The sequence below is a fragment of the Aricia agestis genome, chromosome Z, assembly GCF_905147365.1.
Source record: "Aricia agestis chromosome Z, ilAriAges1.1, whole genome shotgun sequence".
In the NCBI taxonomy this organism is placed as follows: Eukaryota; Metazoa; Arthropoda; class Insecta; order Lepidoptera; family Lycaenidae; genus Aricia; species Aricia agestis.
The window spans coordinates 31846953-31869932 of record NC_056428.1 but is presented as its reverse complement, the minus strand read 5'-3'; the positions used below and the strand labels follow the sequence as shown (position 1 = coordinate 31869932).

Genomic DNA, 22980 nt, shown 5'->3' with positions numbered 1-22980 from the left:
TCTGAGAAAGGACATAGGCTACTACATACATTTTGATGTGGGAAAATATCTTATTTCCATGAAAATATCGATGAAAATGAATTCGCATTGCGCGTGGCCAGCGCTCATCCCGGGGGTCCTGGGTTCGAGTCCCGCAGGCGGAACAAAAAGTTTTCAATGTTCCTGGGTCTTAAAATAAGATGTGTATTCAAATAAAATTTCAAAAATCTTAAATATATTTTATGTATTATACATTATAAAAAATCCAGAAATATATCGATGCAATGAACATTTTAATTCTAATACGATTCAACAGATGGCGTTTTATTTTTTACTTCATTGTAACATAGAACTAATCATACTTATTAGTTATTATGTTTTTGTTTATAGTTTTTAATACGTTAGAATATTATGTTTAATAATATTATCACTTGGTATAATAATAATCAATCTATCTTATCTTATAGAACTCCTACTGCATTTCTAATATATGTGACAAGTTGACAACAGAAGGCGCTCTAAAATAAAGGAGTTCAAGTGTACCGTGTTGGCCTATATTCCATCCAGAAAATATATCAATGCAATCATACTTTTAATTCTAATATATGAAAACAAATGGCGTTTTATTTTTTACTCAAATATATTTTATGTATAGTATTATAAAAAATCCAGAAATATATCGATGCAATGAACATTTTAGTTCTAATACGATTCAATAGATGGCGTTTTATTTTTTACTTCATTGTAACATAGAACTAATTATACTTATTAGTTACTAGCTGTTGCCCGCGACTTCGTCCGCGTGGACTTCAGTTTATAAAGCGCGATGTCAACAAAATTGGTGTCAAAAGCTTTTATAAAAAAAACCCTGGTACCTCTTAAATCAATACAGCTGTGCAGTGTGCACACAATAAGTATTTCATTTTTTTATATTAAACTTTATATTTTATGCCAAATTTTAAAGCTTATTTAGCCCCCCAATTACACAACTTTACCCATAAACTATTTATCATTGATAGGTTTAAGGTTACGTCACTGCACAGATAAAGTATTGAGTTATTTAAAACCGTAGAATAGATATAACAATCGAAAAAAATCGAAACTTAAATGTAAGATGATACCACCTCTTATAGAAAGACTTTTGAGCAAGCGTCAGCGATGTATAAGACGCACGGCGCCATCTATTATGAATTTTTGGAACTAACTTAATTTGAACAAATTTACGCATTTTCACCCCTGACAACCCTTTTTTTCCAGTAAAAAAGTAGCCTATGTCCTTTCTCAGGCTTTAGACTATCTGTATACAAAATTTCATTACAATCAGTTCGGTAGTTTTGGCGTTTGGCGTGAAAGCGAGACTGACAGACAGAGATACTTTCGCATTTATAATATTAGTATAGATTATGTGCACACTGCACAGCTGTTTTTGGGTATTTTAATTAATAAAGGGCCGCGCTACACCGGAACGGCAGCGGCGAGGCGAGTACTTTCAGCGCTGCCATTCCGGTGTAGCGCGGCCCTAAGAGGGGTACCACTTACCAGGGTTTTTAAAAGTTTTTAAATTTGACACAAATTTTGTTGACACCGCGCGCTAAAACTAAAGTCCACGCGGACGAAGTCGCGGGCAACAGCTAGTGTTAAATAAATAATGTCTTGTTAAATCAGTTAACGGCCTGTTAGAGCTATCGGGCGTTCCACCATGCCCTAATGTCATGTTAAATCACCTAACACGGTGTTAAATTTAATTCCTGCTGGAATGGAGGTCCGTTAAATATTTATCAGGCTGTTATAATATGAGTCAAAATAACAACTTTCAAAGACAATAATATGCAATATCAATAAAAGAATCTGTTTTGACTTTTGAGTCTTTCCGCCATGTTTCCGCTACGTTCTTATTATTAATTATTTTCATAGTTATGAACAATTATTTATTTTCACCTTGGCAAAAATTCAGCCTTCGGATTTTCCTTGACATTGCAAATATACTAACTTGTATCAAAATTACCAAACCGAAATATGTAAATAAAAGTTTGTATTATGATTCATGTTTTCAGCTTTGACAGATAATAATTATTAACCTGATAAATTAAGAAGAACTATTATAGCGTAACAAATGTATGCGATCAGTGATATTTTAATTTGGTCGCATTATCTACTATTATACTACTATGGAAGAAAGTGACACATTGCAGCAAACATGTCGTATTAATCTTGTACATTGCAATTTCGTCGCCTTATAACAAGAATGAACGAATTGATAGTTGTTCACTCGTTGTTCACTTAACATTGCATTTACTAATCCGCTGTTAAATTTTTACTATGGGACATACGTATTTTAACAGTCTGTTTAATTTTCTAAGCTCCGTTAAGTAATGCTCGTTAGGATTTAACAAACATAGGTTGGTGAAATTGGGTCTAAGCGAAATTGTAACGTAATCGTCTCGCCTCGGAACAGGCTCCGAACATAGGTTGTGATGCGTGGTCAACTTGCAATTCCCGCGCTTACGAGCCGTAGTCGAGTTGACGTACAGGAGCTGCTGATACGCTTTGGTTCTTCTTCTTCTTCTTCTTTTGGCGTAAGCCTCCCCATTTAGGAGTTGCCAGCGTCACGAGTTTGGTTTGGTTACGTGCATACGTCAGGTTGACGCCTGGTTGACCGCGAGGCGAAAGGCGATACTGTGGCGACCCCTTTCCGAGTTGATATGTCACATGTGTGCTGTAAGTTGTAATCCTAAATCGTTACATACCATTGCTTGTGGTCTAGCAGTGTAGCGACGGCGCGGCGCGGTCGCGCTGTCATATACATACAAACGTGTGATCCCGCGGAGAGGCCGCCAAGCCGAGCTTCAAATGCAAAATTACAAATACTCACCGTATGAAAATGATGACAGTACTTTGATTTGAGTGTGTACATGATGGCCTCCTTCAAGCCCTCCAGTCCAAGCATGTCAGCTATGGTGGCTAATTCCACTATGCTTATGGAGTCCGGTATAGTCGAGAGCCCGGAATATATGTGGCATAGTGCGAAATGTACCACGTTGAAGGAGAACCTACAAAATTATAAGAGTTACAAGTCGAAAACACCCTATGGCCTATAGGGTGCGTAACGAAGTTGCAGCGAATTAGTATCGCCCATATCCATAGTACGAAACATAAAAGTGAGACCGTACAGGCGCAATATACACAGTATCAGAGTCCCGGCCAAATATTCTTCGTATAAAATCGTATAAGCTAGCGTAGCTTATTGCGGTCTCGCCTTTGAAGTTCTTATATTTCTCAGAAACCTAAAGAAAAGTTCTCAGATATGAAATGGTTACAAAAATTAACTTACGGTGGAAGAACGATAATGTTACCAGCGCTCTCGACCCAACCACCACTTAGGATACCAGCGAAATATTGACACCTGAAAATAAGTCACGACGCAATTAGTTTCTTTTTATTTTATTGCTAACCCTGAGAACAAGAACTCAGCTGCGTTATATGAATTCACTTTATGGAATATGCAGGAATGAAATTAAATGTAAAAATAACAATTATAGTATCTCCTATCTGTAGTAGACGCTTCACACCATGTCAGTCTGGCACTGAGCTTAATTCTCGGAAAACTTCCGGTACCAGACAAGTGACTTCTTGATTCTGTCTGTCATAATATTAGTCTATCTGTCCGTCTGTCTGTTACCTCTTCACGCTAAAACCGCTGAACCAATTTCGCTAAAATTTGGTATGGAGATATGAGTTCCGGGAAAAGACATAGGATACTTTTTATCCCGAAAAATGTACGGTTACGGAAAAACAACAGAGTTACGGGCGTTATCTAGTTGTTTATATGATTACCTGGACGACAGGATACACTTGTGTGCCTTGATACGTTTCCCTGACACCTCTACTATAACGTCAGGCGCTATCTCCTCCAAGAACATTCTCAGCAAGTCCTGTCCAAGCCGAGATTGACTATTGCCTATTATATTCGACGACTGACTGGTGTCCTCCGTGGTACTGTTCTCTGTAATACAATATCATTATTAATGGAATTTTCTTTGAGACCCCTTTTAAGCTGATCGCACATATTATTTTGTCAGCACCGTACGCGCTGTACGCGTCGAACGCACCGCATAGTTCACGGAATGCCGCGCGTACGGTGCGGACGAATGTGCGATGTTTCACATCATTTCATACAACGAATTCTAAAATGCGCCACGTTCGGCGATTCCATGCTGATAAATGTGCGATCACCTGCGGTATGGCCGTTTCATCTATAAACAATTTGTTGAAAAAGCTATAACACGAATTCGTAAAAAATACAAATTTTTAGAAAAGAAAAGATTGTCTATACCACATAAAGTTAATATACCTAGCGGAATAGAGAAACAAAGGCCTGAGCAAGAGAGACGTCACTATCAGTAACAATGCGTGGTAAAAAGAGACGTGTGATACATGAGAGCAGCACTCTTTTTTTGACGTCCAGTCGGCACGTGCCGCACGTTGACCATTTAATCTCATAGAAATCATGTTCAATAATGCTTGTGTAAGTGTATACATACACATATTTTTACATACAGATGAAACCAATTTCGGTTTCGTTTGACAGCTCGAGATTGTTGCTCTATTCCGCTAGGGCTAGGTATATTAATTTTATGAATGAAATAAAAAATATGAGAACTTTATTAATTCGAGATAAAAATGTTCAAGGTAACAATATTTAAAATGTAATAAGCGTTCTCTGTGAAAATACAAAGAAAAAAATACACCTTATAAGCGTGATTAAGCTTAGAAATTTTTCCCGCCTGTCATGACTTTCTTGACGGACTATTATAGGACACATACTAATTACTAGAGATCGCCCAATGGTCGAAATTCGACCTTAGTTGCAACGACATTAGGACTACCTACTAAATATATTTTGTAAAAAATATTGATAGACTTTATCATATTTTTTCAACTCTTGTCTCTGGGAGTTGGGACTCAGCTGATCTCAGACTGGCCGTGCAAGCATTGTCTAATAGTATCTCAGGTTCAATAAAAAAACTATAATCCATTTTCAATTTGTCACCTTGTTGTCAAGAGACTTCAACCATAAATAAAAGAGTATAATTCGTATGTATAGGCTTGTCACTCTGTCTTCAAAATCTGTCATTTTTCCTAGTGTGTGTGTTGTAGTGTGTGTAATTGCGGCTCTTCACGATGGGCCAGCGTAGTGGGCCATCACGATGGCCCAGGGTGTGGAGGACGTAGTGGCGTAGGATGGCCGATGGCGCCAGCGCTGGCCGTGGAATGGCGGCGGTGTCGGTTTTTCAGCCGCACATCAAAGGATGATGGCCCAGCGATGGCGGTATGCCTCTACACGTTGGCAATGTTGCCAACTATGGGGATTTCCCACTAAATTTAGTGGGAAAAAATAAATTTTGTGGGTTTTTTAGGGGGTAAATATTTTGGGGATATTTTTGGGGATAAAATTTTTGAAGAATGGATTTTTTTTTTCTATAACAACCTTAAAGTGACTTTCGGATCTTTGCCGCGAGCAACCGTGACGGACGAAAATTCAAACGAAATGCCACTTTATGACAAAGGCTATAGGTTTCATTTTACTCAACCACTAGTTTAACGCCGCCGCCGCGCCAGCATGGGTCGCCACGCAAATGTCAGTAGAAAATTATACCTATATTCTATATCATAAAGTAGCATTTTATTAGAATTTTTTACCGGTCGCGGTCGCTCGCGGCAACTGCCGCACAAAGCACATGTCTCTATAGTCTATGAGTCGTACGAGCTGACACTGCTGACAGTAGGCTGACAGATTATTATATTTGTTGTCGTTGTATGTAATGAAAAAAAGGTTGAAGTATATAGGTAGGTATAATTAAAAACTGCTGGCCTGTTTGTTTGTTTGGCTAGTTGAAGGTGTATTCAGCGTTTTGCGCGCTAAGTAGAACACACCCAAAGTAATTTTAAATATTTTGATTTTTTGGGGAGTTTTAGTTGAAATTTAGTGGGTTTTGAAGTTGCTTTAGGGGGAAAATGTTTTGAATAGTTGGCAACACTGCACGTTGGCGATACGACAGTCGGTGCCCGACCGCGGTCGAGTGAGGATGTCGTAATTCGTATTACAATTTACGAATTTTATTCAAAATGACGAGTACGTGAACTCATAATAAATATGATAAAGGCGAACGTTTGTAATTTGTATGGATGTTTGTAACTCTTTTACTCAAAAAATACTGAACGGATATTAATGAAACTTTACAATAATAATTATAGCTTTTATATACTTATATACATAAGTCCCGACTTTTTAAAGTCTATACAAGTTCGGGAGTTTCAGCGTTGTTTTAAGAACGGAAAGCATATTAATATTATGCTATTCTTACATTCATCATTGTCATCATCATCACTACCATAAAGCATTATTTTAATTTTAGTCTCGAAATAATTATTCGTAGAATTCAAGAGAAGGTTCATATTAGGATGATACGAAGTTCACCGGGTCATCTGGTGAAGTCATAAATTATTAAAAATGCACGTTTTGCATTGCCGCAATGGCTAATGCTTACACGTCCATCTTGAACGACGTTTAGATCACAACTGAACACGGCCATCATGTAGAGGCGTTGCGACCATTGCATAGCCCTCGCATGCGCCATTCGATCGCCCAGCGCTAGCCCATCTTGAAAAGGGGCCATAATGTTTTATTTGTTAAAAATGTATATGATAAAAGCATAATTTCAAAATAATATTAGCTCGATGCACTCCTTCAATATATAAACTACTAGCTGTTGCCCGCGACTTCGTCCGCGTGGACTTCAGTTTATAGCGCGCGATGTCAACAAAATTGGTGTCAAAAGCTTTTATAAAAAAACCCTGGTACCCATTAAATCAATACAGCTGTGCAGTGTGCAATCAATAAGTACTTCATTTTTGTATGTTAAACTTTATATATTATGCCAAATTTTAAAGCTTATTTAGCCCCCCAATTACACAACTTTACCCATAAACTATTTATCATTGATAGGTTTAGCCCCAATTTCACCAACGTCTGTTAGTGTTAACAGCTTGTTAAAATATCCTGTCTTCTCTTTCATTCATATGAAAAACGAAACAGCTAACGTGATACTAATTCGAGCATTAACTTTAACAGTCGTTGGTGAAATTTGGTATTAAGGTTACGTCACTGCCTGCACAGATAAAGTACTGAGTTATTTAATACCGTAGAATAGATATAACAATCGAAAAAAATCGAGACTTAAATGTAAGATGATACCACCTCTTATAGAAAGACTTTTGAGCAAGCGTCAGCGCGATGTAGAAGACGCACGGCGCCATCTATTATGAATTTTTTGAACAAATTTACGACCCTTACAACCCTTTTTTCCAGTAAAAAAGTAGCCGATGTCCTTTCTCAGGCTTTAGACTATCAGTATACAAAATTTCATTACAATCGGTTCGGTAGTTTTGGCGTTTGGCGTGAAAGCGAGACTGACAGACAGAGATACTTTCGCATTCATAATATTAGTACAGATTATGTGCACACTGCACAGCTGTTTTTGGGTATTTTGATTAATTAAGAGGATTCCACACCGCCCTTTTTTCCATACAAACGTTGTCCCCTGTTTCCTCCCTGGATAATGCTAGTAGAGTTATATTTTTTTTCCTGAATATCTACGGCCACTAATACAATGTCCCTATGTTTTATTTTTTTTTTTCATAATTTAATTATTAAATAAGATATGAACGTTCAAAAACCCAAAAAAATGGCCAGATTTTCCACTGTGTTCAAACGCCCAGAAAACAGATTTGGCTAGATTATACAAAAAAAGCAAAACATAGGAACACAGCTCAAGCCTTTTTTTAATCTTTAATGAAAAAAGTACTTAAATCGGTTAAGTTTTGGAGAAGGAATCAGGGGACAACGAATCGTTGATTTTCTGGATTTTCTGCAGTTGTCTCTATCGCGTTCTGCGGTATAGGCTTGAGGTAAGGGAGACAGCTATAGATATTACACGTACTTTTTTTTCATTTCTCTAGCCGCTGTTGTATCCTCTTAAGGGCCGCGCTACACCGGAATGGCAGCGGCGAGGCAAGCACTTTCAGCGCTGCCATTCCGGTGTAGCGCGCTGCGCGGCCCTAAGAGGGGTACCACTTACCAGGGTTTTAAAAAGTTTTTAAATTTGACACAAATTTTGTTGACACCGCGCGCTATAAACTAAAGTCCACGCGGACGAAGTCGCGGGCAACAGCTAGTTATGAATAAAAACAATAATATATAATAAAGTAGGTATGATTAGTTCTGTTATAATAATGAAGTAAAAAAATAAAGCGCCATCTGTTTTCATATATTAGAATTAAAATGTTGATTGCTGATTGCATTGATATATTTTCTGGATGGAATATAGGCCAACACAACACACTCGAACTCCTTAGAAATGCAGTAGGAGTTCTATAAGATAAGATAGATTGATTATTATTATAGCAAGTGATAACATTATTAAACATAATATTCTAACGTATTAAAAACTATAAACAAAAACATAACAACTAATAAGTATGATTAGTTCTATGTTACAACGAAGTAAAAAAATAAAGCGCCATCTGTTGAATCGTATTAGAACTAAAATGTTCATTGCATCGCGTCGATATATTTCTGGATTTTTTATAATATTACACATAAAATATATTTAAGATTTTTGAAATATTATTTTAATACACATCCAAGACCCAGGAACATTAAAAACTTTTTGTTCCGCCTGCGGGACTCGAACCCAGGACCCCCGGGATGAGCGCTGGTCACGCGCAATGCGAAGTAATTTTCATCGATATTTTCATGGAAATAAGATATTTTCCCACATCAAAATGTAGCCTATGTCCTTTCTCAGACTCTAGAATAACTGTGTACAAAATTTCATTGCAATCTATTCAGTAGTTTTGGCGTGAAAGCGAGACAGACAGGCAGACAGACAGACAGACAGACAGAGATACTTTCGCAGTATATTTCGCAGTATTTATAAGTCGCGGGCAACAGCTAGTTATGAATAAAAACAATAATATATAATAAAGTAGGTATGATTAGTTCTGTTATAATAATGAAGTAAAAAAATAAAGCGCCATCTGTTTTCATATATTAGAATTAAAATGTTGATTGCTGATTGCATTGATATATTTTCTGGATGGAATATAGGCCAACACAACACACTCGAACTCCTTAGAAATGCAGTAGGAGTTCTATAAGATAAGATAGATTGATTATTATTATAGCAAGTGATAATATTATTAAACATAATATTCTAACGTATTAAAAACTATAAACAAAAACATAATAACTAATAAGTATGATTAGTTCTATGTAACAACGAAGTAAAAAAAAGCGCCATCTGTTGAATCGCATTAGAACTAAAATGTTCATTGCATCGCGTCGATATATTTCTGGATTTTTTATAATATTATACATAAAATATATTTAAGATTTTTGAAATATTATTTTAATACACATCCAAGACCCAGGAACATTGAAAACTTTTTGTTCCGCCTGCGGGACTCGAACCCAGGACCCCCGGGATGAGCGCTGGCCACGCGCAATGCGAAGTAATTTTCATCGATATTTTCATGGAAATAAGATATTTTCCCACATCAAAATGTAGCCTATGTCCTTTCTCAGACTCTAGAATAACTGTGTACAAAATTTCATTGCAATCGGTTCAGTAGTTTTGGCGTGAAAGCGAGACAGACAGACAGACAGACAGACAGACAGACAGACAGACAGACAGACAGACAGAGATACTTTCGCATTTATAATATTAGTATAGATAACTGTGCAAAATTTCATTCACCTACGTTTCCCCATTTTTCGTCAAAAGGGTTACAAAGTTTTTGGCTCACGTACACGGACTTAAAAAAATACGGACGGATCGCCATTAAGAAATGAGTGAAGCACCCTTAATAAGCCCAGGCGATCATATGTACACATCTTGCACAAACACTCGCACTGTAATAAGCCGATCGTACCGCCATTACGCAATTAGACTGCATCGCGGTGACACGTCTTTGTCATTCATAAATAAAAATAAATATGCCATCTTGTGTTGTAAAATGGTGCAAGAACAATACAACCTTACACAAAAAACATCAAGGAATAATATTTCATAGGTAAGATAACATATTTTTAAAGTATTTTGATAAAATAATGTAAATATTAATTCAACTTCAACAGGTCAGTAATGTCCATAACAAAGTGGGGAAATTTTCCCCAAACCGGGGAAAATTTTAAATTATTTTTAAATAATCAAATAATTAATTTTATTGTCTTTTATTAGTGTCATGTAAGTATTTAGCATACTATTGACCAGTAATTAGGCAGGAATACAATAATAGGGGTGTAGACAGTAAACGAAATCTAATAGAAATTATTGTTTTTTTGAGAGTTTGTATTATAGAATTACCGAAAATGGACATATTTTACTTAATAACTTTATAATATTTTTTATATTTAATAAGTGATTTTTTAAATTGAAATAAGAGTGTACTTACCTATTTATTTTTATACATATTTTTAGGTGTGACAAAATACTTATGTACTATCAGAGAAGTTGATTCCTATGCAAATCGGGGACATAAGTAGTTTGGTCGCGTTACGTCAAACCCAGCTGACAGATCACAATTAACATGAATTGACATATTCGACCAAATAACGTTGGTCTGTCAATTGCATAGGAATCAACTTCCTTGATGGTATATCTCAATGATATTCTATGTTACTAACGTAACTAGATTGGAAGTTTACGGTAGCAACGCGTTGCCACTTCGAAGATGCCTGCAGGCATATCTCACATACATAATGACATAACGAATATATGACTTGACATTGTCTTTTGAACAAAAAAGTGGTTACGCATTTCTGAGAATCTTTTGTAAGACATTGCTACTCTAGTATTTTAGAAACTCATTGGTATATCTGTAAAATAAATATATTTCCTAAAAATAGTCTACACCCCTATTAATTTCTTAATTTACAAAAGTGGATATAATTGTTGTTTGACGACCTCTGTGGCTCAGTGGGTGGGCTGTCGGTAGCTCAAGCCGGGGGTCGCGGGTTCGAATCCTGCCGACGGAACAAAAAGTTTTCAAAGTTCCTGGGTCATGAGTGTGTATTAAATATGTGTATCATATAATAAAAATCTTAAATTTATGTATAGTATAACAGTATTAAATATATTTCCGTTGTCTGGTACCCGTAACACAAGTCCTTCAGGTACTTAGCACGGGGTCAGACTGACGTGGTGTGAAGCGTCCATAGATAAAATTGTTGTCTTAGATTTCCTTCAGTAGTAGGGGAGGGAAGGTGCTATTGGTGTAGTCACCCGAGCGTCATTGAGACCTAGTAGGAATGAAAATATTGAATGGACCTCTGGACCAGGAATAAATTTAACACCATGTTAGGTGATTTGATTTGAATGGTAGAACTCTCGATAGCTCTAACAGGCCGTTAACTGATTTAACAAGCCATTATTTATTTAACATTACTTGATTGTTTGATGAAACGGGTTACGGGACTTAAGTATCTTATATCTTTTCGTATACAGGTTTCTTATATAGGTTTCGGGGGCGATAAATCTGTCTAGCTAGGAATTATTTTTAGAAAATGTCATTTTATTCGTGTTTTATCGAATACCGAGCAAAGCTCGGTCAAATAGCTAGTAATACTTTTATTATTGTAAATGTTTGTACATAATCATTATTACTAATAATGTTATGTAAATAATATACTTCTCTGTACGTAATATGTGTTTTTTTTTCTATCTATAGTGTCATAAAAATAATATTTTCATTATGATATCTTTAACAACCGCTTACATTTCTGAAGCGAAAAAAACATAAAAATATGTTTAAGTATAAAAAATACATTTAACTTGTCTGAGTTTACAAAAAAAAGTAGGGAAATTTTACAAATTTATGATTTATATGGCAACCCTCATATCACGCACACGTCCTACACGGGCGGCCATAACTAGGCTTCACTCGTGATTAGAGAAGGTTACGTCCGTACTTTTTTTACGTCCGTGCTCACGTATTAATATATAGATTGATAAAAAGGAGGGTGGGAAATATTGAGGTCGCGAAATATTTTTCATAGCAAGGGGATCGCATAAAAAAAGGTTAAAAACTGGTCTATGTCACCCGTGACGTCATTAAAATCTATTAACACCTTATTTGTTAAAATCGGAACAGTAGTTTAGCCGATGCGAAGGTACATACATAGATTGCCAAAATCAGTAACCTTCTTATTGGCTTTATTGTAGTCGAGTAAAAATATTTTATGGAGGTTTGTTAGTGTCGTTTTTGCCTTTTTAAGACTACTCATACTCTCTTACGATTTATAAAACTAGCCAGTAAGTATTCTTCATATGAATTTTAATTTTAGAATTCTTCATATGAAACCTTGCACATTTGGGGTCCTGCCAGATTCGACGGATTCGACGCGGGAAATATGTGCGACGTTTCATATAAAAATTCTAAAATTCGTTTTTTTCGGCTCGTTCCATTCATTCGGCTCCGATAAGTGTGCCCTCACCTTTAATTAGCCTGTAACTAAAAATTTTCTAGTTTCTAGTTACTAACCTACATAGCATAAGAAATGTAGAAAATCCACTAGCAAAAAGAGATATATTACAACTTGTTTTGCTGGTAGAGAAAGAAACACAGAGCATATATCGCTAAAACATAAAAAAAGCGTATAGTTGATAGATTTTTATAAGTTTCCTTGGTTGCTTAACTTAGCTAATTGGTCACAAATGGCTAGCCAAGCTACATAAAAATACCGCGTATGTAATTTGGTGTCTACTTGATAATTGGTTGAACTTGCCGCTAGCTAAGACTATTTCTTTTTTAGGGTTCCGTAACTAAAGGGTTAAAACGGGACCCTATAACTAAGACTTCGCTGTCTGCTTCTTTGTCACTACTCACTATACTCGGCGCGGCGAACCTTGATCCCTATGACACTGACAGTTAATAACATTGTAGTGGCGTCAGCATTAATTTAGGGTCATATTGGAGGCGTCTAAAATGCCATTTATAAATTGTACGTAGCTTTATGCCATTACAATGATATTCCATTGGAACTTTTAACAATTCTTAACATTTACAAGAAATTATCTCAATCTGAATTTACGTGTACGTCCTGCAAAACTTACATAATCGTTAAATGTCACACGACGTAACGACGACGTTACACAGTAAACATTATCATAAGATTTTTAGTTAAAAAAAAACTAGATGACCCGGCAAACGTTGTTTAGCCATATAAATTATTTCTAGTATCAATGTAAAAAGAAGATATAATCTTTTATCTATTCTCAGGCCTGTTTCATTTAAATTTCATTAAAATCTGTTAAGGCGTTTTGGAGGAGTTCGCGCACAAATACTGTGAAACGAGAATTTTTAATATTAGATTAATATTTTATCAATATAAATCGTTCACCTAGTCAATGTTACGAAACTTTTCATGCGCGAATCTTACTCTTACTTGGCCGGTTTAAAAAAAAAACATGTAAGTATTTATTGTTCAAGTTATAATAAACATTTGAGTATGATATACGTTGGGTAATTATTAACTTTAAGGACAGTGGAAAATAAACCTCTTGGTTATCCATTATATTTTATTATACTACGTAGTTATTTTATGGTAATAGCCAGGTAAACCGTAATTTTAAATTGAATATAACATCTACCAAAAGGTTTTTGTTTTAGACAATTACCATTTTAGATTTGAGGAAAATTTAAATATCTATTTAAACAAGTAAATAACCTTTTTGTAATTTTGTAAATACTCGGTTAAATCAGTGATCGTATAAACGTGACTGTATTTAAAATACATTTACACATAACCAGTTCTCTGTGTCCAGACAGCGATTACGTGTTATTTTAGTAACTAATATATTTTATGCAAATACATACATAATTTTATGGAATCCTTTACCTTTGAAGTTGCATAAAGCATCCTTAAATGGCCAAAACGAAATTCATAGATATTAAATGATAATATAAACGAATAACGACCGAATAATTGAATATAAATGTCATGTTTTAGTCATTCTAAACAAATTAGAATATACGACATACAAATGTAAGAGTTCAAACTGCTATATAATATAATTATTAATCTTGACTCTTTTCAATGAACAAAAATGTTAAATGAAAAAAAAAAGCTTACCTATGACTGATCTGCACATGCTGCTCTGCACGCTACTGATCTCAGAAACATCCGAAGTCTCATCAATTTCACCGGTACTAGATGGTACTCCAGACTTAAAGGGCGACCGAGTCCTTCCACAGAACGTTATAGGCATGCTCTTGCTGAATTCGTTTTTCAAATGTGGAAAGAGTCTATTCAAACTGAGAGCATTTTCAGAGTGAAAAGACGATATCACTTCGATGGACCTCGATGTAACGGTGTAGGCGACCTCACCCCAATTGTTTTCAGGTATAGACCGCGTCATTCTATCGTCAAAGTTCTTTTTGGTCTCCGGAATATGGGGATCTATGTCTGGTTTAAGTACTGGCTTATCTAAATCGGATAGTTTTACGAATTCATCCAGAGACTCGGCTGTCTCTACTTCCTCGTGAATAACAGGTGCAGTTTTTATTTCGGGCTTAACATTCACTTCTTCGACGGTCTCTAGGGACTTTTGTTCGGATGAATCGGTCGTGGGTGCGACATTTGTTTCTGCGATTATATCAGAGATGCGTATATTAAGGTTATTGCACAAAGACTCGTACAACTCGAACGTTCCCTTGTTATCGTCCAATTCTGTCTCTGTTGTCGTAATATCAGCAGGAGCAACTTTATTATCTGTTTTCTCTGTTTTGTTACATTTTGTTTCACTAGTACTTTTTCTAGAGTTTGAACTTAATCTACGAGGTTTTTCTTTCACTGTAGCGGAGTTATTAAAATCTATATACATTGAAAACATATTCTTTTTCTCTGTTTTGTTATCGTTGTTAACCGTTTTTTCCTGCGGCAAAGGATCCGGTATACTAGAAAAATCAATATAAAATTTATGACTAGACTTTTCACTACCATCAGAGTCAACAGAACTTCTGCTTTTAGAGCAGTTTTCTGACGTACTACAACTTCTTACTTCACTTTTAAGACTTTCGCATGTTCTGTCACACGGTTTGTTAACACTAAAGTCTTGACGCGAAATCTCCTTGTCTTCTATCGCAGATAAATCTATAACCCATGCGGACGAAGTGTTTGTCTTAGGAGGTTTCGGTGCTACGATATTCGGTTCACTTTCAACAAATGAACCGGTTACTATAGGTATATTATCTACTTTTCTTCTGATTGAGGGGCTATTAGGTTGCGTTGTACTTTTGAGAGACTCGATACTTTCTAGAAGACTTCCACCTGATAGTATAGGCGTCGACTCATTATATCTAGATTTTTTTACATTTGTAGGGGTTTCATTAGACTTATCCATACTATTCATACTTATTGTACCTCCATCACTTCTATCAGATGTAAAACTTCTTAACGAGGAATCTTTTATTGGTATTGGAGCACTTGAGTTTAAAATATTAGAGGAAGAGTTGCAATTAAATGAATAGTAAGATTCTGGTTGTTCAGTAGATGTATTACTCGGATTGAGAGCTTCATTTGTATCTAGTGGCATTATGTCTTGAATAATGCTCTCGGTCATGGAAAGATCAGTTATCGTTACATCCTTATGGCTACTGAGACTCTCCATCATACCAGTATTTTCGAATCCAGAATCAGATGACGTAAATATGTTATCCACTTTGTTGATACTTTCCCCAACATTTAACTGAGAGAATCCAGTAGTATTTACGCCTGGTGAAAAAGTATGAGCGGCAGATAAATAATCAGACGAGGAGCTCGGGTCATCCGTGATTAGACTGTCTGGGGAATACGCTTGATCGATCTTGTCGTTTATTGAATCAGAACAATCTTCAGATTTTATTTTGCTCAACAAATCCGAGTCCAAGTTTTTATTTGGGTAGCAAGAATTATCTGTTTTAGTAATATCACAGGAGGTTTTGTTAAGAATATCACAACTACTGGAACGTTTAATCTGTGAAGAGTGACTAGAAGAAAGAGATAGCGAAGAAGGTTTGGATCGTTTCACGATTTTGCTCAGCTCCTTATCTTGCGTTTCGATTATAGTTTTAAAAGCGGATGACAGCGCATCTTGTTCGATCAGTTCTTGCTCTAAACTACCAGGTACCAGCGCATAATACTGCTTAGTTATTTCGACACTTGGACTGAGACAAGAGCTCGGTTCAAATTTATTTTCTATGTAGGGGCTTAAGCATTTGGGTGTGAGAAAAATGTCTGAGTCAATAACGTCTTCTTTGTTTTTGTTGGATTGTTTTACATCAGATAATTTCACGTTACTCTTTAAAAAGTTTAAAATTTGCTTTTCTTGGCTCTTGATGTCGCATTCGGTGTAAACATCACTGAGAACAAAAACAGTATAATTTTATACAGTTAATAATGATTCATAATAATTACTAAGATCGATTTTTAACAGTTTCTACAACTCCAAATGCTTGTTACGCGTATCTTTAACTACTGTATTAGCTGCCTGCCTACAAGCTATGAACAATCGTTTAAGTTGTTATGAAAACAAAACATCAAATATAAGCATTTGTTAAAATTAATAGCAATTTACCTTATGTATGAATAAATTTCATCAAAAGTGTTACGGTCGATATTCACATGCAATATAGCCTCAAGCTTATGAAAAAACTGATTTGTACGTGCTTTTAGTATACAAGAATGGGTTAGTATTTTCGATTTTCCGCAAACTACTTCAAAATCGGAATAGATAGACTCGTCGAATATTCTGGAAAGAAATATAGGTTATTTAGAACTTTTTATATTAAAACAGTTCTTAGCGGGATTGTTAATCGAAATAATGTTGGTTCGGTAATTAACATTTAAAATAAATGTTAACACACAATTTGAAACGCATGCTGCAGAATGTTGAATCGTTCGGGAATATTCAAAGTTGATTCGAAACAATATGGCTTGACTCGACTACAAGTTTGTTAGCTAATGATGACAGGAAACTTGTTAAGACAATGAAGAGCATGCTTCAATCAAAGCGGGATTTCTTCTTTAAATATAAAATTTTTATTAAAATTTTACCTACTAACCAACATTTTGCAAAAGGTTACCACTCGTCGAAAACATAAAAGCAAGTTAAAATATAAATAAAAAGTTAAAATGTAAAATATAAAGTCGAATCGGGAGTAAAAAATAGTTGATTCATATGGGGCATGACGTAACAAACTTCACTAACCTTGCTACGTCGTCTTCCAATTGCTTCTTCAGAAAGAGTTCCAATGTTGATACTTCATCTGAAGTCGAGGGTTCATTAGCCAGAAACGGCTTAAACCTCGGGGCCGGCATTAAGCATCTCTTAGACCTGAACAAGAAACATTGCTTAGGTAATTTCTACCACATTAATTAATTTTAAAAAGGTCTAAATAATAGGTATATTAAATTAAAAAAATATATATAAAAGGTATATTCTATCGAGTTTATTACGTAATCTATGAATTATTTAAATAGCTTGGATATGTATTGTTTATTAGTCACGGCAATGAGGTGTACGCAGCTCATGGCTTTATAGGGTTTTGTCATGAACTCGCTTTTTTACTTTTAATTTGGCAGCCGGTAGGAGCTATTCAATCAGCCACGCCTCTGACCATAAAAGATATAATCGCGGTGCTAAAAAATTCTATGGTGGTTTCCATTATTTTTTGCAACTGATTTTAAATCGTGAATTAAGAATGGCTTCATTTTTTGTATCAACGAAACGATACTTTTTATGTAGCTAAGAACAGTTGGCACTTGATCGACTAGCTTAATAGCACATTTATTGGCAAGCTGCGAGTTAAAATATAATCTTTTCGGTAATTTCTCTATTCATTACCAAAATGACTGGTGATTTTTTTTGTTTGTTTTTCCATTCGATGTGCATTTCGATTTTACGCAACGTAAAATTGTTATACAATACAGCCGAAGGCGAAAGAACATCGTCAAAACTTTACGTAACATCGCTCACGGTTATGATAATCAAGTAGCGTTGATTTCAGCACGTTTCCTCCCTTTTATGAATGAGTAATGAGCTTTATTGTATTTCGAAATACAACCGGTATCATGCACACGAAGATTTAGCACGATAGGGAAGGACGATGATTTAAATAAAACTATTTATACGCTTCCACATTATTTTTAGATGCGTGAATGTCATCATCCACCGAAGCGCATATTCCGGGCTGTGTGTGCTGATTTCTTGTACGTTTTTACGTGTTTCTTATGAGAAAATTTAAGGTCAAGCGCTTAGGTTGGTTCCGCGGAGGTTGTGAGTTTTTTTCGAGACCTTGTCAATCAATTCGAACAAAACCTTCGTGGGTGTTTGCCCTAAGTGCGAAAAGGTTCGATACAAAAACCCGTAGCCTTTAGGTCGCTTCTGCTTAAAAATCTTACATTACAGTTGCGATATAACTATGATGCAGTCAAGCCAAACATCAAACATGTTTTATTTGGTCAAAGCCCCAAAAAAGTCGATCGACTAACGGCCGTTCCCAATATTTGATCTATCTCTGGTTTTGCCCTACTAGAGATAGGAATCAAATATTGGGAACGGCCGTTACAGGATAGTATTTTTGCCGTTGGATAGGATGATTTGAAGCTGTACAATGTTGTTTAAATCTAAATTAAATAGGGATCCAGGTTTACGCTCGGTGATTCAAAACATACGCTATTTCAAACAATAACGAACCTATCCAATGTGTCGTACATTAAAATGCAAAACATGTTTTGTTGTGTACACATAATATTTATAGACTATGACCTCACACCTGCTGGCAATGGATGATTGTGTATGATTTCTCCTCACGAATGAGTTAAGCGCGAATTTTCTCGGAAATATCTAAGGGTTACGAGGTTTCTACAAACTGACCAAAATATTAGCACTTATTTCGTAGCACTCTTGCTGTTAACTTTTAATGCAAGCTAGGCACGGTCCTAGTGGGGGTCACAGTGTACTTCAGTCTAGAGTGATGACTGGGCCTAGTATTATGTAGGTAATTACTAAGTCATTTATTTTAACATTGGTATTTTGCCTATTATTATCCATTCATGAAAGAATTCACAAGCAAACTTTTAAACGGGGTACTAGAGATCGCCCAATGGTCGAAATTCGACCTTAGTTTCAACGACATTATGACTACTACGGTCTATATTTTGTAAAAAAATATTGAATTTATCATATTTTTTTCAACCCTTGTCTCTGGGACTCAGCTGCCGGCCTAAGATGCGCAAACGAGAAAATCTCGAGATATCTCACTCTCGTGTGTAGTTATATTGTAGATAATGACATAATGTCAAAATCATTTTTTGACATTATGTCGCTAGATTTTGTCGACAGACCTACACGAGAAAAATGTATGTCATGTTAGGGTCAATAGATATGAAGAGAAAAGCCATCAAACATTGAGAATACGTGTAGACAAAATTTTCTCATTGCCGTATGCTAGAGGAGATGATCTCAGACTGGCCGTGTAAGGATTGTCTAATAGTATCTAAGATCACTGATCTCCATTATATAATGGAGGTCAGTATCTAAGATTCAATAAAAAAAACTATAATCCATTTTCAATTTGTCAACTTGTTGTCAGCAGACTTACGTAGACGTAAAAAGAGACGTGTGATACATGACAGCAACACTCTTTTTTTGACGTCCAGTCGGCACGTGCCGCACGTTGACAATTTAATGTCATAGAAATCATGTTCGTTTACACTTACACAAGCATTGTGTAAGTGTATACGTACACATATTTTTACACACAGATGAAACCAATTTCGGTTTCGTTTGACAGCTCGAGATTGTAGCTCTATTCCGCTAGGTATATTAAGTTTATGGCTTAGGACACAACAAACACTTATTTATTTACGTATAAACGTAACCGAAATGGTTTCATCTGTGTGTAAAAATATGTGTATGTATACACTTACACAAGCATGATTGAACATGATTTCTATGAGATTAAATTGTCAATGTGCGGCACGTGCCAACTGGACGTCAAAAAAAGAGTACTGCTATCATGTATCAGTTATCACACATCTCTTTTTACTACGCAGTGTTTCTCTATTCCGCTAGGTATATTAACTTTATGGGCCTAAACCTAAACACAAATTAATACAACTGCAATTTTTACTGAATGCTTATAATTTAACTCAAACTACATTATAAATGTTAAACAAAATTTACAGATATTGTTGTTTTCTTATTGATTCAATAAAAATACCCAACAATTTTATATAAACAACAATTAGTTTAGTCACCTCTAAGCACATAGAAATCGCAGTTTTAATAGTAGTTACAATAATATTCATCTCTTCAATGTTTACACTGCGGCATATTTAGTCAAATAATAACACATAGATGTCTAATATACTTAAACTTAAAATTAGTTCAGTTAGGGTTTTCTAAGGAGCCGCTGCAGTTTATTTGAAAAGTGTAATATCTTAAAAGATTTTACGCAGTTTTTCGTTCAATATACACCTATCGATCGATCAATCACTGGCGCCATTGTCTGAATAAATGTGCCGGTTTTTACACAAGGATTTCTGTACTGTTAACAACAAATTAAAATTCTGGTATCTTATAGCGAATGCACGTAGAAAATACTTACGTTTATAGTAAAATTATTATTTTTTGATCCTCAATGTAGTAAGAACGATCACAGCTTTTCATTTTACGCCATTATTGTTTTACGCTACAGATTTGACAGAACTAATTACGTTATGATTTTTTAATATTTTATACAATGTAGTTTTTGCCGCACCAGTGCTGCCATAATAATATTTGAGTTTTCAAAGTTCAAACTTCAAAATTCAAAAATCAAACCGATAAAATTAAATGAACTCACATTTTATTTTATCTGAGGTTGTTTCATATTTTAAAATAACCATTTTTTATAACAAAGTTCTGTAGTTCATAATATAATCATAATGTCGGCTGTACACTCTCGCCGAGACACGGCGCGGCGCGGCCCGAGTGTAAATGGGCCGTGGGCGCGCGCCGCGCTCGCCTCGTCTCGCCTGTCTCGGATAGGGTTGCTGAGGATTCCTCTTCCGCTTCCTCATAATGCGGAAGTTCCGCAATATTTTGGATTTATTAACCGTTACCGCATCCTCATAAATAAATAAAAAAATCCTCTTCCGCTATCGTTTCCTCAAAATTAAAGAGGAATTTATGAGGAATTTCACTTCGCATGCGCGTCGCGTATCCAGTCATAGCAACGCACACGCCAGAGCGCGAGAATTGTATCATCACTCATCTTTTTTTTGTGTGCGTGTGTTGGTTATGTTACTGAACTCCTCCTTAACTGCTGGTTGCTGCTGCTGCTGCTGCTGCTGCTGGACTGATTTTGATGATTCTGTATTGTGTGTGTTTTGAGAATGGTTTACATTCATAGTTTGGTCCACTGGAAAATGCCCTTTTAATTATTATTTGTGTAATGTATGTATCTAGTTATGTACAGACAGGAAAAGGCTTTTGGGTTGGGTCCGCTAGTATTATTAATTTCCTATCATCCTATTCCTCATCCGCATCCTCTTCCTAAAAAAATATCCTCTTCCTCATCCGAATCCTCTAAATTTGCTCGTGACAATTCCTCTTCCTCCTCCTCTTCCTCATAATCACTTCCTCAACAACCCTAGTCTCGGACCCTCTCGGTCCGGTGTCGGTATTTTGCGCCCGAGACAAAGGGTCTCGCGAGGAAAGCGAGCGCATTACTGTACCCTCTCGCGTTTTTCACTACTAGTCGCGACTCGCGCCGCTATACAGTGCAGAACAGAAAAATAACAATATTAAACGTCATTATCAGTCATTATCTGTTAGAAATAAAATTTAAAAAGCCCATTCACGGCAGGACTGCACGGCAGTCCTGCAGTGAATGGGCATTACAGATTGGTTCACATTCGGTGTTCCAGCCGGCAACACCGAGTGTGAACCAATCAGTGCGGCCCATTCACTGCAGGACTGCCGTACAGTCCTGCCGTGAATGGGCCCTTTAAATATGATTACAAGATCTTTGGATTACAACGATATCTTTCGATGCATGGCATGGCATAGACTTATTTATAAGTTTGTGATGCATGGTGATCAGTGATCATTGATCGTAGATATACGTTTTCGCCATTTCTTTTTTTTATGAAATAAGGGGGCAAACGAGCAAACGGGTCACCTGATGGAAAGCAACTTCCGTCGCCCATGGACACCCGCAGCATAAGAAGAGCTGCAGGTGCGTTGCCGGCCTTTGAGGGAATAGGGTTATAGGGGAGGGTAGGGATGGGGAGGGAATAGGGGAGGGTAGGGAAGGGAATAGGGTAGGGGATTGGGCCTCCGGTAAACTCACTCATTCAGCGAAAAAGCGCTGTTTCACGCCGGTTTTCTGTGAGAACGTGGTATTTCTCCGGTTGAGCCGGCCCATTCGTGCCGAAGTATGGCTCTCCCACGTATAATTTTATTTTTATTGTTTAAATATTTGGTAATTACTAATTATTTATAATAGCACTGCTCATAGCACAGAGAGCTACGGCAGCTGCAAGAGAAGTGGTTTCGTCCATCTCATAGAGAAAAATAATGGTCTATCTTCTCTGAGTTCATTATATATCTGCGATTGAATTAAGCGAGAATGTACATGATTGCACTCGGGAGGGGCTCTCGGCAAGGGGCTCTCACACGAGACTCTCGCCCGGGAGCTCTCGGCGAGAGTGTACAGCCGCGCCGTCAGGCGTCAGCCGACTATAATTTCGAGTTGCGAATTTCAAAACCAAAACAAATACGTTTTTTTTATTTTGGCAACAATAACATAAATCCATAGAGAATAATAATTTCATTGTAAAAAATAATTTCTGTCACAAAGTTAGTCTGTGGTTTCAGGTTTAGACATCGGACATCCTTAATCTATGGGTTT

At 36.3% G+C, this 22980-nt stretch overlaps 1 protein-coding gene across 4 annotated transcripts in view; it reads right to left on the bottom strand.

Annotated features, from left to right (window-relative positions):
• LOC121739428 overlaps positions 1-20778 on the bottom strand; it is a 42673-nt gene extending 21895 nt beyond the window's left edge. For 2 of the 4 annotated variants that reach the window (XM_042131901.1, XM_042131899.1), the window contains exons 1-7: positions 20692-20778; positions 17289-17414; positions 16656-16829; positions 14174-16440; positions 3814-3982; positions 3311-3382; positions 2852-3029 (exon numbers count right to left, since the gene is read on the bottom strand). In XM_042131901.1, coding sequence (XP_041987835.1) covers positions 2852-3029; positions 3311-3382; positions 3814-3982; positions 14174-16440; positions 16656-16829; positions 17289-17398 — 2970 coding nt within the window. In that variant the 5' untranslated portion in view covers positions 17399-17414; positions 20692-20778. Of the gene's footprint in view, positions 1-2851; positions 3030-3310; positions 3383-3813; positions 3983-14173; positions 16441-16655; positions 16830-17288; positions 17415-18056; positions 18068-20691 lie in introns of those variants that run through there. The other 2 variants (XM_042131900.1, XM_042131903.1) reach the window with 2 other exon arrangements.
• Between the last annotated feature and the right edge of the window lie 2202 nt (positions 20779-22980).